The 16,303-nt window shown below is 39.9% G+C and overlaps 1 protein-coding gene across 1 annotated transcript; it reads right to left on the bottom strand.

The window, feature by feature from the left end:
* Positions 1-719: 719 nt before the first annotated feature.
* On the bottom strand, positions 720-15,628 carry CUNH5orf15 (chromosome unknown C5orf15 homolog). The gene is made up of 3 exons (XM_036313438.1): positions 15,444-15,628; positions 4,725-5,251; positions 720-2,184 (listed from the first exon to the last, which is right to left on the bottom strand). The coding sequence occupies exons 1-3, from the start codon at positions 15,580-15,582 to the stop codon at positions 2,053-2,055; spliced, it is 798 nt and encodes a 265-aa protein (XP_036169331.1). The 5' UTR covers positions 15,583-15,628; the 3' UTR covers positions 720-2,052.
* Between the last annotated feature and the right edge of the window lie 675 nt (positions 15,629-16,303).

Raw genomic sequence — 16,303 nt, 5'->3', positions numbered from 1 at the left:
TGGGAACCTGGATTTAGGGGAAGGATGAGATCTCACAATTAATGTGGTCATTCTGATAAAGGTAACTCACCACATCCTGCATGCAGTTCTAGGTCCCAGACCTTGGTAGAATTAGACTACATATTTATAGACTAACAGCTCAGGTGCCTCTGCAAGACTCTGGGAGCATTTTTAATCAATGCATTTTCTAAAAATTAGAGGCTATTTGGTTTTAGCATTGGACTTGGTAGCAAAGACTGTGCCATCAGGAAGAACCCCAGAACCCTAGATCCACTAAAGGGGGGATGATCCTCAGGACAGGGGTGCCTTCATCAGGGAAACAATAGGGAAGCCAGCATGCTAGAAGGCACACATTGATTTAGCTGCTTTACTTTTCTTTACAATACTACTTCAGTACTTTGTGGTAAATTGGACCTAAAGTAGGATTTATAAGTTCAGTGGAATTCATAGAGGCAGAATTCTACTGTTAAAAGGAGCAATGCTCGATCCCCAGTGGGGGGCATGCAGGACGCAGCCGATCAATGATTCTCTCTCAACATTGATGTTTCTATCTCTCTCCCTCTCCCTCTCCCTTCCTCTCTGAAATCAATAAAAATATATATTTTTTAAAAAGGGTACAAAAGCAAGCTAGTCAGTTTAGCTTCCCCCAGACATAGCACTTACCCTCTGTGACCAACCAAATGAAGGACCCATGCCATCATTAAAATAAAACACACTTATAAAGTCATGGGTTGATATCTTTGCCATTTATTTTTTAAAATCTTATTCAAAATATTAAATAATACAATTTCAGATATGAAAAAAATTACTGCAATAAAACAGTCCAGGTGTATTTCCATTGTGCTTCCCTTCCTGATTAGGACCATAAATTGTCCACCACGAGAAATGATGGACTGCCCTTCTCCTCCCATCTCTACACAAAGCACACACCCACCTGCTCACCGGGCTTTGTGAGTGGGCGTTTGATGTACATTAGGGGTCATATGTTCTAAAAAGTTGGTATTGACACTTGTAAGTCAACCATGGTTCAAATCATATATTTACACATTGATCAATTCTTTATGATAGGCTAAAATAAAATACAGGATTAGTTTCCAGTTGCTGTTAAAAATAATACAGTGAGAGAAAACATCAGTGTACACATATATTCTTTATGTATACAACTTCATTCAGGTTTAATTTTAATTTGAAAGGCCTAGATATAATATTATTTAAGTAATAATGGCCCCTAAAATTTATTCAAACTTACTATAAGATAATAAACAATATGAAAAAATCTGATATAATTTTAAACTCTGCCCCCTGCTTGAAAGCTTGGAGGAACCCGTGATATAATCAATTGCTAACTAAAAGCAATTGTACATGTATTTATTATTTTACCACAATTTCTACCTCTAAATTTAATTCAGTAATTCTAACCAAAAAATGGTATCTCTATAACATTTTACCAAATTCCACTGCAAACTGCAGCATCTCTACTGCCAGAATTTCTAGAAACATTTATTAACTGAGCTAAAATTGTGGTCATATTGAGTAATATTATTATCTTAAATTATGTTTAAATTATCCAAAACAATTTTCCTGGAGAAGAAAAATGTTACCTATATGCAAACCTATGTATGTATTATTACATACATCCTTGTAGATTACAGTTTGGGAGCACAAAGAAATGTGCTTTTAAAGGAGTATTTGGAGGGCAGGAAGAGAATCTGAATCAACAGTACCGGATATGTTAGAATTTAGTTACAAGTTTTGGATCTTTTTTAAAAGTAGCATCACTAATACTTCCAGAAGTACAATAAAGAAATCTAAAACAATAAAAGGTAATGCTTAGCTCCACATTTTATACACCTGACTGAATTCACCTCTGAAAGTGTAAAAAAATTATATATTCCTTGTTTGTGATATTTAATTTCCAAAGCACCAAGGCAAAATAAAGAGAGACCCACCTCTCATTTAAATATCAATTGCCTATGGCAAAAATCTTCACGATATCATATAAAAAGTCAAGCAAATAATATTACATAATAAGCAAACTCAAATCACATTGCTTTAAAAAATATAATCATTGGTAATCTTCAGAGAAGGCATTGCCTCATTAACATTCTGGTCTAGACGATGATATTCCACCGTTTTGGAACAAAGACCATCACGCCATTTCCTGCTTTGAACCAGAAGGAAAATCTGGAATAAGACAAAATAAATTAGACATACAGAAGAAAAAATGGAGGAGATGCTAAAAGTTTTTATAACAAGTGAAATACCTCTTTCCTAGGTTCCCAAATATGAAAAGTAAAATATCAAAAACAGCAAAAAGGCTATTTTGTTTTCCATTTTATTGTACACAGAGTGCTTGTTAGAAACAGATTCCTGGGCTCTCTCTTCTAAACGGAGTTAGTAGATTGCGGTGGAATCCAGGAACCCACCTGTTTAACACATCCTTTAGGTGTTTATAATAGAGATGACCCAAATTAAACACCAGGATACAATACCCCTGGCATTCAAACTTTTGTCCACCTACAAGCATTTACAAAGCTAGTGACAGACCACTAAACCACAAATAACCGAAAGGATTTTAGAATCACTGACTCTCAAATATGGAAAGCATTTTGACATTATCTGGTCGTTTTGTCATTTCTCGGGTAAAAAAATCAAGGTCCCAAAGGGAAAGGTGGTTTTCCAGGAATCACAAAGCAAGTTACAATAAAGTCAAAATCTGAGACTTCCTGACCAAAAGGGCATTGTGTGTTGGATCTCCCTTTAATAAAATATTTGAAAAGCTTAACTATTCAGCTCTGGGACTAAGAGTGCCAAAATGCACCCTCACACTAAATTATTTATCCAGTCCTCTTTTTTTTTCTTTCTTTTTTTTTAATCTTCACCCAAGGATATGTTTGATTTTTAGAGAGAAGAAGGGGGAAAGGGAGAAGAGAGGGGGGAGAAACATCGAAGTGAGAGAGAAACATCGATCAGTTGCCTCCTGTAGGCACCCGTCCTTGCCCCAACTGGGATCAAACCCGCATCCTAGGTATGTGCCCTGACCAGAAATTGAACCTGCCACCTTTTGGTGTACAGGATGACACAAGGGCCATTCAGTCCTCTTTATACGCCCTTTGCCTCATGGAATCTAACAAACCAATTCCAGTGCAGAAATGTTCGTCACATTATTTCTGAACTAAAAATTGGAAGTCATCTAAATGTTCAACTAGAAAACAGCTAAATAAAATATGTAGCTATTAAATCATGTTTTTAAAGAATATTAATGATAATGGAAAATGCTCATGATTTGTTAGGTAGAAAGTACAATACAAAACTCTGTATGAGATCAAATTCATTTAAAAATTATAACATACACATATATGTCTGAATTATATATATGTATATATGTGTGTGCATGTGTGTGTATATATATGTATGTGTGTGTATATATACATATATATGCATATATATATGTATATATATGCATATATATATGCATATATATATGTATATATGCATATATATATGTATATATATATGTATATATATATATGTGTGTGTGTGTGTATATATATATATATATACACACACACACCAGAAATATACCAAAATGGTAATAATGCTCAGCTTTGAGTGGTAGCCTAAATGTTCATTTCTATATTTTTCCGTATTTTCTGAATTCCCTAAACTTTTACAACCAGGGAAAAAAGTTATTAAAATATCACTAAGTTCAATGCTTAATTAATTAAAAGTACTAAATTAACCATCTTTCTCCACAAGTATTCCCATTGAAAAAGCAATGCTAAATTAAGACATAAAACCTTTTTACTTTTTTTAATCACAGGGTTTTGGCCCTGGCAAGGTAGCTCAATTGGTTAGAGCAATGTCCCGATATGTCAAAGCTGTTAGTTCAATCTTCAGTCAGGGCACATTCAAGAAGCAACCAATAAATATACATCAATAAGTGAAACAACAAATGAATGTTTCTCTCTCTTTCTCGCTCCCATCCCCTCCCCTCAAATCAATTTTTTAAAAATTATTTTTCTTAGAAACACATGTAGTAAAACATTCTGACTATAGCTGTTAAAATATATCAGTGATGGCGAACCTATGACATGCGTGTCAGAGGTGACACGCGAACTCATTTTTTTGGTTGATTTTTCTTTGTTAAATGGCATTTAAATATATAAAATAAATATCAAAAATATAAGTCTTTGTTTTACTATGGTTGCAAATATCAAAAAATTTCTGTATGTGACAAGGCACCAGAGTTAAGTTAGGGTTTTTTAAAATGCTGACACGCCAAGCTCAAAAGGTTCGCCATCACTGAAATATATCATAGATTTATAAACTGATTAGGCATGTCCATGTTTTACCATTTTAAACTTGACTAAAGAAAAAAATCCTGAATCACCAAAAGCATTGATAAGAAGTATGATTCAGCCCTAGCTGGTTTGGCTCAGTGAATAAGAGCGTCGGCCTGCGGACAGAAGGGTCCCAGGTTCAATTCCGGCCAAGGGCACAGGCCTAGGCTGCGGGCTCGATCCCCAGTGGGGGGCGTGCAAGAGGCAGCCAATCAATGATTCTCTCGCATCATTGATGTTTCTATCTATCCCTCTCCCTTCTTCTCTAAAATCAATAAACATACATTTTTTTAAAAAAACAATGGGGTCCATATTTAAAAAAAAAAAAAGTATGATTCAGATATTAAAGGACAACTAGGGGGCTAAAAAACCCAAACTTACCTTCCTTTTGTTGTGATATGTAATATAAACAACAGCAATGCAAAAAGCAAAAATAATAAGATGAAAAAAGAAATGGCTATCTTCCTCTTCTATATTTGAGGATGGGGTCTTAAAAGATCTCACTGACTGTTCAATTTCCATGTAGCCCCTGTTTTCTTCCAACGCCTCACTGGACTCATCATCCCTGGGGTTGGTGGTCCAGTCATAGTCTGGTTCTCCGTACTCTCCATTGTCCAGAGTGTCTTTGGCGGTGGATGGAGAACTATTCAGTGTGAGAAGATCCTCCTCTTCTATGCTAGGATCTTCATTGTTATCAGCTTCCTCTTGGGACAGAGTAGCAGTAGGTGAAGAATGAGGGGGGACAGATGCCCTTCCACTTTTCTCTGTACTAGTTGTGGGAGGGAGAGTGGTGCTGATTTGGGAAACAGAAGGTTCGGTTTGTTCTTCAGGTTTTAAAACAGCACTCATATTTGGAGTAGAAACATCCGGGAGTGCAGTCTGGTTCAGTGAATCAGCCAGTGGTAGAGCTAAAGGAAGTGAATAAAGAACATTAAATGAAAGCTCTAACTTTATATCCATTACGCTAGAAGCATATTAACCTAAATTTTTCACTAAGCATTTCTCTTTGCTAAATTCCTATTATCTTGCTCTTGAGAATTAGTAAGTCTCAATAGGCAGCAATCAGTTAGTTTTCTTCTTAGGTCAATTATGCATCAGATAACAGCTGTCTTGCCAGACAGCAACAAAGAAGACCTAGCCTACCAACAGAAGAGAAAAAGAAAGAATAAAGAGGAGTTTGACTTTAGGTCACAAGGGCGAAGTCCACACACAGCTCTCACCCATCTCCTCTGTTTTCACTTCACAAAGGGGTTGGACTTCAGTAATCTTTGCCCAGCCAGACTCCATCCCATGCCCAGAACAGAAAAACAGACGCTGATCCTCGTTCAAGGTCACAAACTACATAAGAAATTTGAACTTAAGTACTTTCCTTTAATACATATATGTTTTATTGATTTTAGAGAGAGAGGAAGGGAGAGGGAGAGAGAAAGAAACATTTATGTGAAACAGAAACATCAATTGGTTGCCTCCACACACACCCCGACCATGGAGCGAACGTGCAACCTGTGCATGTGCCCTGACCAGAAATCCAACTAGCAACCTTTCAGCGTACAGGACGTTGCTCAACCAACTGAACCACACCGGCCAAGGCTGAACTTAAGTACTTCCAATGCAGTACAACAAATTCAAGAGAAGCTAATGTAGACAGCATTTCTAAGTGCTACTAGAACTGGCAGATACCCCCCCTCCCAAATTAAAAAAAAAAAAAAAAAGTATTCTTAGGAAGAAGAAGGGAAAACTCCTAAAGGAAAAGAATTGGAAACTGGAGCTTAAAAACAAAGTGTGAACTAGACTATTTGAAAGATTAAAGAAGGCAATCTGGATACAGGAATGACACCAAATACATACAAGCTCTTAACTCAGCATGATTTACTAAAGTAAAAGTTAAATTATTCACATCAGTAAGTCTACATACCAAAAGTTCAGAGGCATACCTGCTGAAATTTAACAGTTTCTAACTTAAAACCTAATGTATCTGTTGAACAACTTCAAGAATATCCATTACACTTGTTAAAAAAATGCTTTAAAATGTCACATGAGATTTAAAAATACTCACATAATATTTTTAAGTCTATCACAGTAAAGAAAAATATTTTATAGGGCTAAGATTAAACCTAATTACTCTTGGGCTTTGCAAAAGTAGGTGTGCCTGAACACAAATGAACAACCTAACAGCCAACTCTTCGTCTATGTGAATTCACTCTGGCTTGTGTATCATAGTTGACATACACTTTGTATAGAAAAAAAAATGGACTGAATAGACTCTCAGAAAAAATAATTTAGTAAATTAGTAAAAAAATTAGTAAAACTCTCCTATAACAGTTGCAACAGTTGATTTTTTGATTTGTCGCTAGAAGAAAAAAATAAACAGGGACTACAAAAGTGTAGTGGATATTCTTGAAGTTGTTCACAGATACTACATTAGACTGTAAATTAGTTATTCAGAAAATTATTAAGAGGAATTTCTTAAAAAGAATTTTGACATCACCTCAACTTGGTTATGATTCAAGCATTTAAAAATTGCTATTTCTCTGATATATTTAATTTTCCTGACAAAGTGTGGGAAAACATGTTTTAAAAGAAAATTGTAAAGCTGGAAGCCAACAAGCTAAACTTGGCTTTTTAAATTTTTATTTTTCTATACTTGGCCTTTGGGATAGTCATGTATATGTAAAGGGACACAAGCTGACAGGGGTGGGAATTATTATAATTTGTCCCCATCTCCAAGCCCCTCCATGTCCGAAAACCCTCCACCATGCACTCTAGAATCCGTCACCAGCAAATCCTTTCTATGATCTTTCACTTTCTTGTTTAACTGAAACCTGAATCTCCCTTCGGGTCATACTTTTCCTGCAGCCTTTTTAATTAATAGCTCTTGCTTTCTCCCACATTCTTGTACTGGAAAAGGGGTAGAGCCCCTTCCAGACCATTCTCCCATTTCCTTCCCTAAATGCCCCCAGTCTTGATTCTCCTTGTCATCAGCTATCACCCACTAACCTTTGTCCCCGAACTCCCCGTTAGGATCCCTAATTCTCAATGATTTTAGCTTCTGGCTCGAGTTCACTCTACCCAAATACTCCCGTCTTGATTTCAAAAACCTTGACCCTCCTCTCTTCGGATGAGGCAGCCCTTAACTTCTTATTCCCATGGTCATTATCTACCATCACAACTCTTCCAGAATCTCAACTTCATGCATCCCACTCACTGACATGACCTCCTATCCTTTGAATTCATTCCCTGATATTCTGAATCCATCAGGACCATAATTCTCTGAACCTACCACCTTTTTACTCCCTCGCCCAATACACTCTCTTCCCTCTTTACCCAGAGTCAAGTCTGTGGTCAGACACCATCCCTCTCACATATACCTCTAATTTCCTTCCCCCTTGCTCACTTTGTCCCACTTACATGAGGAGGCTATATCCCAAGTTAAATCAAACTCTCTGACTAGTCCCCATTTGCACCAAGCAGCTGAGCATGACTGAAAATAAATGTACAACCATGCCATTGTTTTTCTGTCATCTTAAATTTAATGCCAAAACTTCAGGTGTACATGTAATGCTGTTGGCAATTACATATTTTCCTAGTCCATCCACCCTCCTGCTCCCTTAGGAGACCATTCACATTTCCCTGTCCTCAAACTTCCAACACCTTCTCTGTTGTACTCACTTTCAACTGATGGTATCACTTCCTAACTTCTCTGAGAAAAATGCAGTGATTAGAAGAGAACTTCCACGAACTACCAGAACTCTAGACTCATAAATCCAACTGCCTACTTGAAATCTCTTAGATGTCTGACCTTCCAAGTAATATGTTCCAAATGAATTATGATTTTGGCCTCCAGGAAGATGAAGTAAACATACTTTTCCTCGTCCCTCCCTCTAAACACAACTAAAATCCTGCATAATATATATAACATAACACAAGAAGACTCCGCAAGGTGGAGAGAATAGGCAAAGCAGTTAGAGACCTTAGGACCTGAGAAATGACCCAGTGGTGACTTCCCTGAATTTTGTTTTGTATCTCAGGTGGTGCAAACTTGGAACTGAAGAAAGTAGCAACCTGGAAACACCAAAGGGTACAGACAGAAAGGGCTCCAGAAAAAGCCTGCTCTCTCTAGCTAAATCAAGAGAGAGGCAGCCTAGCAAGAAAGAAAGCTTTTAGACCATGGCTGCTCTACTCCAGCCAAACACCACTTACATCCACACCAGCAAAGGCCATGTGGGGAGCCTACATTTCCACGCTTCCCAGCCTGTAACAAGGTGTCCCTGCCCCTTCAAATGGGATGAAGTCAGAGGCGGCCCAGGGAAGAGTCAAGCAGTAACCAGGCTACCCCCACCACTATGTCAGTGGAGACCATGAGGGGAGCCAGAACTCCCACACTTGGCCAGAAGTAACAAATGGAGATTTCTATCTCTATATGGCAGTAATGTGCAGCAACCCTCTCCTCCCTTGCCAGTGCAAAGTCATAAAAAGCCAAGTAAAAGAGCCCTAGCCGGTTTGGCTCAGTGGATAAAGCATCAGCCTGCAGATGGAAGGGTGCCATGTTCAATTCTAGTCAAGGCCACGTACCTCGGTTGCAGACTTCTCCCCAGCCTGAGCCCTGGTTGGGGCTCATGCAGGAGGCAACCAATCAATGTGTTTCTCTCACATCAATATTTCTCTCTGTCTTTCCCTCTCTCTTCCACTCTCTAAAAATCAATGGAAAAATATCCTCAGATGAGGATTTTTTCTAAAAAGCCAAGTAAAAGAGAAAGTTTATGACCAGAGTCTTAAAAACACAAACTACCACAGCTTACCCAATATGAAATACATTATCTGAAAAGCTCTATAACTATTAAAATTAAATTCTTGATTTTAAAACTCCCCAAAAATAAATCTCTTGGCCCAGATGGCTCACTAGCGAATCCTACCAAATGTTTAAAGAATTAACACCAGACCTCGCTGGTTTGGCTCAGTGGATAGAGCGTCGGCCTGCGGACTAAAGGGTCCCAGGTTCGATTCCAGTCAAGGGCACATGCCCGGGTTGCAGGCTCGATACCCAGTGGGGGGTGTGAGGAGGCAGCCAATCAATGATTCTCTCTCATCATTGATGTTTCTTTCTCTCTCTCCCCCCCTTCTTCTCTGAAATCAATAAAAAAATATATTTTTTAAAAAAAGAATTAACACCAGTTCTACACAATCCCTTTCACAGAACAGAAAAAGAGGGAACATTTCTCAGTGCATTTTATGAAACTAATATTATCATCCTGATATCAAAACCAAAGATACTACAGAAAAAGAAAACTAAACACTGATATCTTTCATGAATATGGATGTAAAAATCCTTAACAAAATATTAGCAAATAGCATGGCCTGTGTAGCTCAGTGGTTCCATTCCTGGTCAGGGCACATGCTCAGGTTGCCTGGGTTGCAGGCTCGATCCCAGTAGAGGATGTACAGAAGGCAGCTGATCAAGGATTCTCTCTCATCATTGATGTTTCTATCTCTCTCTCTCCCTTCCTATCTGAAATCAATGAAAATATATTTTTAAAAATAAATAAACAAAATATTAGCAAATAGAAAACAGCAATATATGCCCTGACCGATGTGGCTCAGTTGGTTGAGCATTGTCCCGTACACCAAAAAGTCAGAGCAGTTCAATTCCCAGTCAGGGCACATGTCCAGGTTATAGGTTCAGTCCCCAGTCAGGGTGTGTACGGGAGGCAACTGATTGATGTTTACCTCTCACATCAATATTTCTTTCTCTCTCTCTCCTGCTCCCCCCCCACCTCTCTCCCAACCCCTTGCTCGCTCTCTCTCTCTCTCTCTCTTCTCTAAAATCAATAAAAACATTAAAACTATGAGCCCTTAAAAAAAAACACACACACACACAAGACAATACGAAATGCTGGCAAGGATGAAACTCACATATTGCTGGTGGTAATGTAAAATAGGACAGCTATGCCAGAAAACAGTTTGGCAATTTCTTAAAAAATAAATGTGCAACTATCGTATAACCCAACAATTGCACTCCTGGGCATTTATCCCAGAGAAATCAAAACCTATGTTCACACAAAAATCTGAATGTTTGTAACAGCTTTATTCATAATAGCCAAAAACTGGAAACAACACAGATGTCCCTCAACAGATGGTTAAACAAAGTGTAGTACACATCCATACCATAGAATATTATTCAGCAATAAAAAGGAACAAACTATTGACATGAGAAACAACTTGGATGAATCTTCAAAGAATTATACTAGGTGAAAAAGCCAATCCCCAAAAATTATATACCATCTGATTCCATTTGTATCACAGTCTCAAAATGACAAAATTATAAAACTAAAAAACAGATTGCCAGGATTTCAGGAGGGAGTGTGGATAGAAGGGAAGTGGGGGGACAGTAAAGGGCAACACAAAAGGTCCTAATGGTGATGAAAACATTCTGTATCTTGACTGTATCAATGTCAGTGTGCTGATCGTGATATTATTCTACAGTTTTGCAAGATATTACCAAAGGGGAAAACTGGGTAAATGGTTACACAGGAAATCTGTATTATTTCTTGCAACTGCAAGTGAATCTACAATTATTTCAAAATTAAAAGTTTAATTTAAAAATGCATTTTTATTTCCTACTCCAAAAAGAAAAAACAGAAACTTGTTCTACCTACAGTTTCCCTCTTACTTAATGGCAACTCCATTTTCATAGTTACTCAAGCCAAAAACCTTGGAATCATCTTCTTAATACCTACATCAAATCTGTTACTCTACCTTCAAAATATATGCAGAATTTGAAGACTTTTCACCCCTCCACTGCTACTGCTTAGTCCAAGTCACCATCATCTCATCTGGATTACTGGAGTGGCCTTCTAAATGATCTGCCTGCTTCTACCCTAACCCCTACTGTCCACTCCCCACAACAGCCAGAGTCACCGTGTACAAACTTAAGTAGGATGGTGTTACTCCTCTGCTTAAAGCCTTCTGGGAGCTCTCCTAGCACAGCATAGAGTATAGTCAATAATCCTATATAATAAAAGCCTAATATGCTAAGTGTCCAATCGTCCGTTCAACCAAACAAAACGTAATATGCTAATGATATGCTAAGGCTGCTCAACCACTCGCTATGATGTGCACTGACCACCAGGGGTCAGGCACTCTGACCAGTAGGTTAGATTGGCTGGGGTCTGGCCAATCAGGACTGAGCGAGATGGGCCGGACACTCCCTGGAGCCCTCCCTTGTTCCTCCCAGGCCCGGATCATACACCAGTGGGGTCCCTCAGCCTAGTCTGCACCCTCTCACAATCTGGGACCCCTCGGGGGATGTCAGAGAGCCAATTTCAGCCCGATCCCACAGATCAGGCCAAGGGACCCTACTGGTGCACGAATTCATGCACTGGGCCTCCAGAAGTATAATAACTATGTATGGTGCCAGATGGGTCCTGGAAATATCAGGGGCATCACTTTGTAAAGTATATGATTGTCTAACCACTATGCTGTACACCTGTAACTAATACAAAATAATACTGATTGTAAACTGTGTTTGGGAAAAAATTTTAAACCCTCTGGGAGCTCTCCATTTCTCTCAAAACAAAAAAATTCCAAGTCTTTATAATATCCCACAAGATCCTATATGATCTGGTTCCATTATTTCAATCTCATTATCTACTATCTCCCTAACTACTCTGTCCCCACTGCCTACTTAACAGATAGTAGGCATTGAATATTTAGTGACCACCTTCTTGACCTAACTCTCATCACACCACTCCCCAAGGTGCATCTTTGTACTGATTGTACCCTCTGAAAAACCTGTCCCAGAGTTCTCAGCCAGGCAAAAACTCACTCATTCTTCTAAGGATATTCCATTGTCTCTCTATTTGTTGTTACGACACCAAGTAGGAGGAGAATTAATAGGTATTGTTCAAGGACTAAAAACTTGTAATACACAAAACAACAAACTAAGAACTCATCTAAAACATTTTATGCAAATTAGATCAACCTCCTAGACTTCCACTCCTTCAAAATAGAGTTAATTCAATCAAATAAGAAGAGCATTCATAATAAAGTGATAATTCTGACTTTATGGGTTTAATTGTTGAGCTTCTACAAACATATATATTACTTTAGACTTCTAAATGTTCCATTTCTACCCTTTCCTATTTGATATTACCTCTCTAGTTAAAATTTAACATTTTAAAAATAAAGCTTCCTAAATTTAATTCTCTTCTACTAGTCCCTTTTAAAAACTGATTAAAATAAACTATGTCATCCTGCCGGTAATTCAGTTGGTTAGAGTGTTGTCCCAATATGTCAAGGATATGGGCCCAATCCCTGGTCAGGGCATATGCAAGAAGCAACCAATGAATGAATAAATAAGTGGAACAATAAATCTCTCTCTTTCTCTCTCTTAAAATAAATAAGACTACCACTAAAAATAATAATTTAAAAAAACAGAAAATAAACTATATCAACATTTTTCAAATAAGAATGCAGAGGACCTTGAGAATTCATTCACACACTTTACCTTAAAAATTTAAATACATTACACGTTAAAGTTAGGTGATCATTTGGGGGCAATGAGGGAAAATGTAAAAAGCAGACACTTCTGAAATGGCATGGCAAGACTTGGTCATAAAGTGATCATCCATCCAGTGATCCAAAACAATGCTTATATTAATATTTTAGACCTTATCAAAACAAAAACCATAAAACTTAAAAAATCTTACCAATTGCCAAGAATATATCCAAGCATTGAAATTTTAAGAAACTTAATATGGAATAAGTTCAAATAAATCTGATGTGGTAACTTTCTAACTTCCTATGCTTACTTGAAGTTTGAAACTCAATACATTCTATCTAGACTTTAATTCTCTTATTACAAGAGTAATACTTTGAAATAACTCTACCATTAGGTATGTTTATAAAAACATTAATATTTATCTAAAGCTTTATAAATGCTACACTATACTGCAATCGAGCTGTTTCCCTATTAAAAGCATATATGTTAGTTTCATTTATTTTCAGTAGGGAATAATTTGAATTTAAAGTGTGGGGGGGGAGAATATGCATTAAAAAAAGAAGAAAAAGAATCTCTGAGATGTCCCAATACAGTTGGAGCAATAGTGTTGGGGTTCTAATAAATAAAAACCTACACAAAGGACACCTTACTTCTCGACACTCCCCCTCACAAGATTTCCAGCTATCTCTTGGGGGGAAAGTTGTTTCTGAAACTAGTTACTAGCCATATATCTTAAGCATCCCAGCAAGAAATGTACATGTTTAGATGTCGGTTTTTTCTTAGATGACTGATCAAAACCATCACTTAAGTGATTTCGGAGCACAACTATCTGCATCTGCCAAGGAAATCCTCATTATATTCTACTAATGATGAAAGGGCCTTGGGAAATGGGGCATCCTCCCTACAGACTTACAAACACTTCAGGGGTTGGGGGTGTCCAGTGGCCCTACCCTCAGTGCTGCTGGGAACCCTCAGTAACCACAGCCCTTTAGTAGGAGAATGAATGACTACACAGCCCTCCTTGGCAAATAAGAGAACACTATCCCTTTCACACTGTTTTTCACCTGAAAACTCAAAAAGATTTAGGGAGAAAAGCAGGATTGTTTCTTGGCCTGAAAGAAAAAGGGAACTACTACAAAAAAAACTGCTTAATCATTGTAAGTTCTTATTAGTGGATTTGTTCGCCCTATGCCTCAGGCCCTGGTTTACAGATTTCCTCATTTCTCAATGACGCCTTCAGTAGCTTGATTCACGATGTAACATTTCTAAGAAAATCAATACTTAATCATGCAGCATTATTTACAACAGCCAAAATATGGAAATGATGGGAGTACCCATCAATGGATGAATGAATAAGGATGCTAGATATATAAACATGGAATGATACTCAGCCACAAAAAAGAATGGAATCTTGCATTTGGGACAGCATGTATGGACCTTGAGGGCTCTATGCAGAGAACGACAAATAACATATGATTTCATTTATATGTGGAATCTTAAAAAAAAAAAAAAAAACTCAAAACAAGACAAAGAAAAAAGGCCAAACTCATAGATACAAGGAGCAGATGGCTGGTTTGTGGAGGGGGGTGCGAAGGATCGGTAAAGGGAGTCAAAAGGTACAAATTTCCAGTCACAAAAGAAGTCACAGGGATGTGATGTACAGCATGGTGACTGTAGCTAATAAAACTGGATCGAATACTTGAAAGTTGTTAAGAGTACATTTTAAAAGTTCTCATTACAAGATAAAAAATGTTAACTATGTATGAGAACATATGGTAACTAGACTTCCTGTGGTGATCAGTCTGCAGTGTATACAAATATCGAATCACTATGCTGCACGCCTGGAACTAATACAATATTATATGTCAATTTCACCTCATAAAAATAATAACCATTTTTAAATGAAGTCCTTAAATCCTATGGATCCATGAAAATAAAGCAGGGGTGTCCTGTTAACCAGGACACAGGAAGGGGGCCATGCTTACAGACTCTCCTTGTCCCGGACTCCTCTCCTCTTCCCAGGCCCCTGTAACCTGGCTCTTCCCCAAACACAGAACCAGAACCGGACCCCCCGGACCCCAGCGCCGACGGCCGCTCTTTCCCCTTCACCTCGGAAATACCCCGCAGCTCAGTGCGGTCACGGCTCCTGCCCGCCTCGGTCTCTACCCTGGGTGCCCCCACCACCTCCCCCCCGCCCGGGGACCCCGGGTAGACACCACAGCTCCTAGCCGCGGCCGCCGCCTCAGCACCGGTCTCCTCCGCCTCCTTCTATGGCATAGACTCTACACCCTCCTGAGACCCTCGCCCCACCACCATTCCCGGGGCCACCCGTTCATGCCGACTCCGACCACACCACCGCTCCCCCGCCCCGCCCCTCCACACCCCGCCCCCTGCTCCCCGGGTCGGCGCCTCTCAGGGGCCTGGCAGGGACCCCACTTCATAGACCCCTTCAGAAGCCACTCTCTCTCTGACCAGCAGAGCCCCCGCCCGTCTAGATCTCGGCTTCTCGGAGGCGCCCTTTCCCTGGCTCCGCCGGGCTCCCTCCCGGCCCGCGCCCGGGTCCTCGGGTCGCCCGCAACCGCCCCGCCGCCGCGCCCCTTTACCACTGGACACTGTGGCGCACGCAAGCAGGAGCGTCAGGACCAGCAGCCGCTCCAAACCCGCGGGGGCCTGGGTGCCCGGTCTGGGCGGCAGCTTCGCGCGCACAGCCCCAGTCATCTTCCTCAGGGCGACAGCGGCCATAACGGATTCTGCCCGGAACCTGCGCGGTAGCTGGGCTCTGCGTCATGACGTCAGACCCTGCGTCAGGCGTCAGGGCCCGGAGCCCCCGCGTCCCAGCGTGGTGACGTTGCAGCCGGCAGCCGGGCGCGGGCTCTGGAAAGGGAAATGAGGAGGAAGGGTGGTGGGAGCTGAGCAAAGGGGAGCCCCCGCCCCCGACTGGGCTGCGGGCCAAGGAGGTGATGGGTCCGGTGTGGGGAGGGTCAGGAGCGGGCCTCTGCCTGCCTCCCGGTGATGGGAAACGCACAGCTAATAAAAGCGCTTTAAAACGTCTGTGAATATATAATAACTTAATCAATTAAAAAAATAAATAAATAAAACGTCAAAAACAAAAAGGTCTGTGAATGGAGGAGCCAACTGTGTCATAGGCTGGTCCCCAAAGGAAGGTAACTGCCTCTTCCCTCCCAAAGGCGAAGGAAACGGATGTGAACAGGGCAATGTCTGGGTGGAATTACAGGTAAATGCTTTTACCTTTTATCTGTACCCATAATCATTCACCACTTCCGCAAACGTTTAGCCTCTCCATACTTCAGTATACAGCGGGGAACAGGACAAAACCCGACTTTTGTGGTGTTTATTTTCTTGTGAGGGAGACCATAGTGTAAAATATACACTGTATGCGATGGAAAAGGCATTATGGAGGAAAGCCGGGAAGCGGGCTAAGAAATAGAGGGGCAAAGGGCTT

The sequence above is a fragment of the Myotis myotis genome, unplaced genomic scaffold (assembly GCF_014108235.1).
Source record: "Myotis myotis isolate mMyoMyo1 unplaced genomic scaffold, mMyoMyo1.p scaffold_m19_p_6, whole genome shotgun sequence".
Lineage (NCBI taxonomy): Eukaryota > Metazoa > Chordata > Mammalia > Chiroptera > Vespertilionidae > Myotis > Myotis myotis.
The sequence above is the reverse complement of the archived record's forward strand: the minus strand, read 5'-3'. Positions and strand labels throughout refer to the sequence as shown.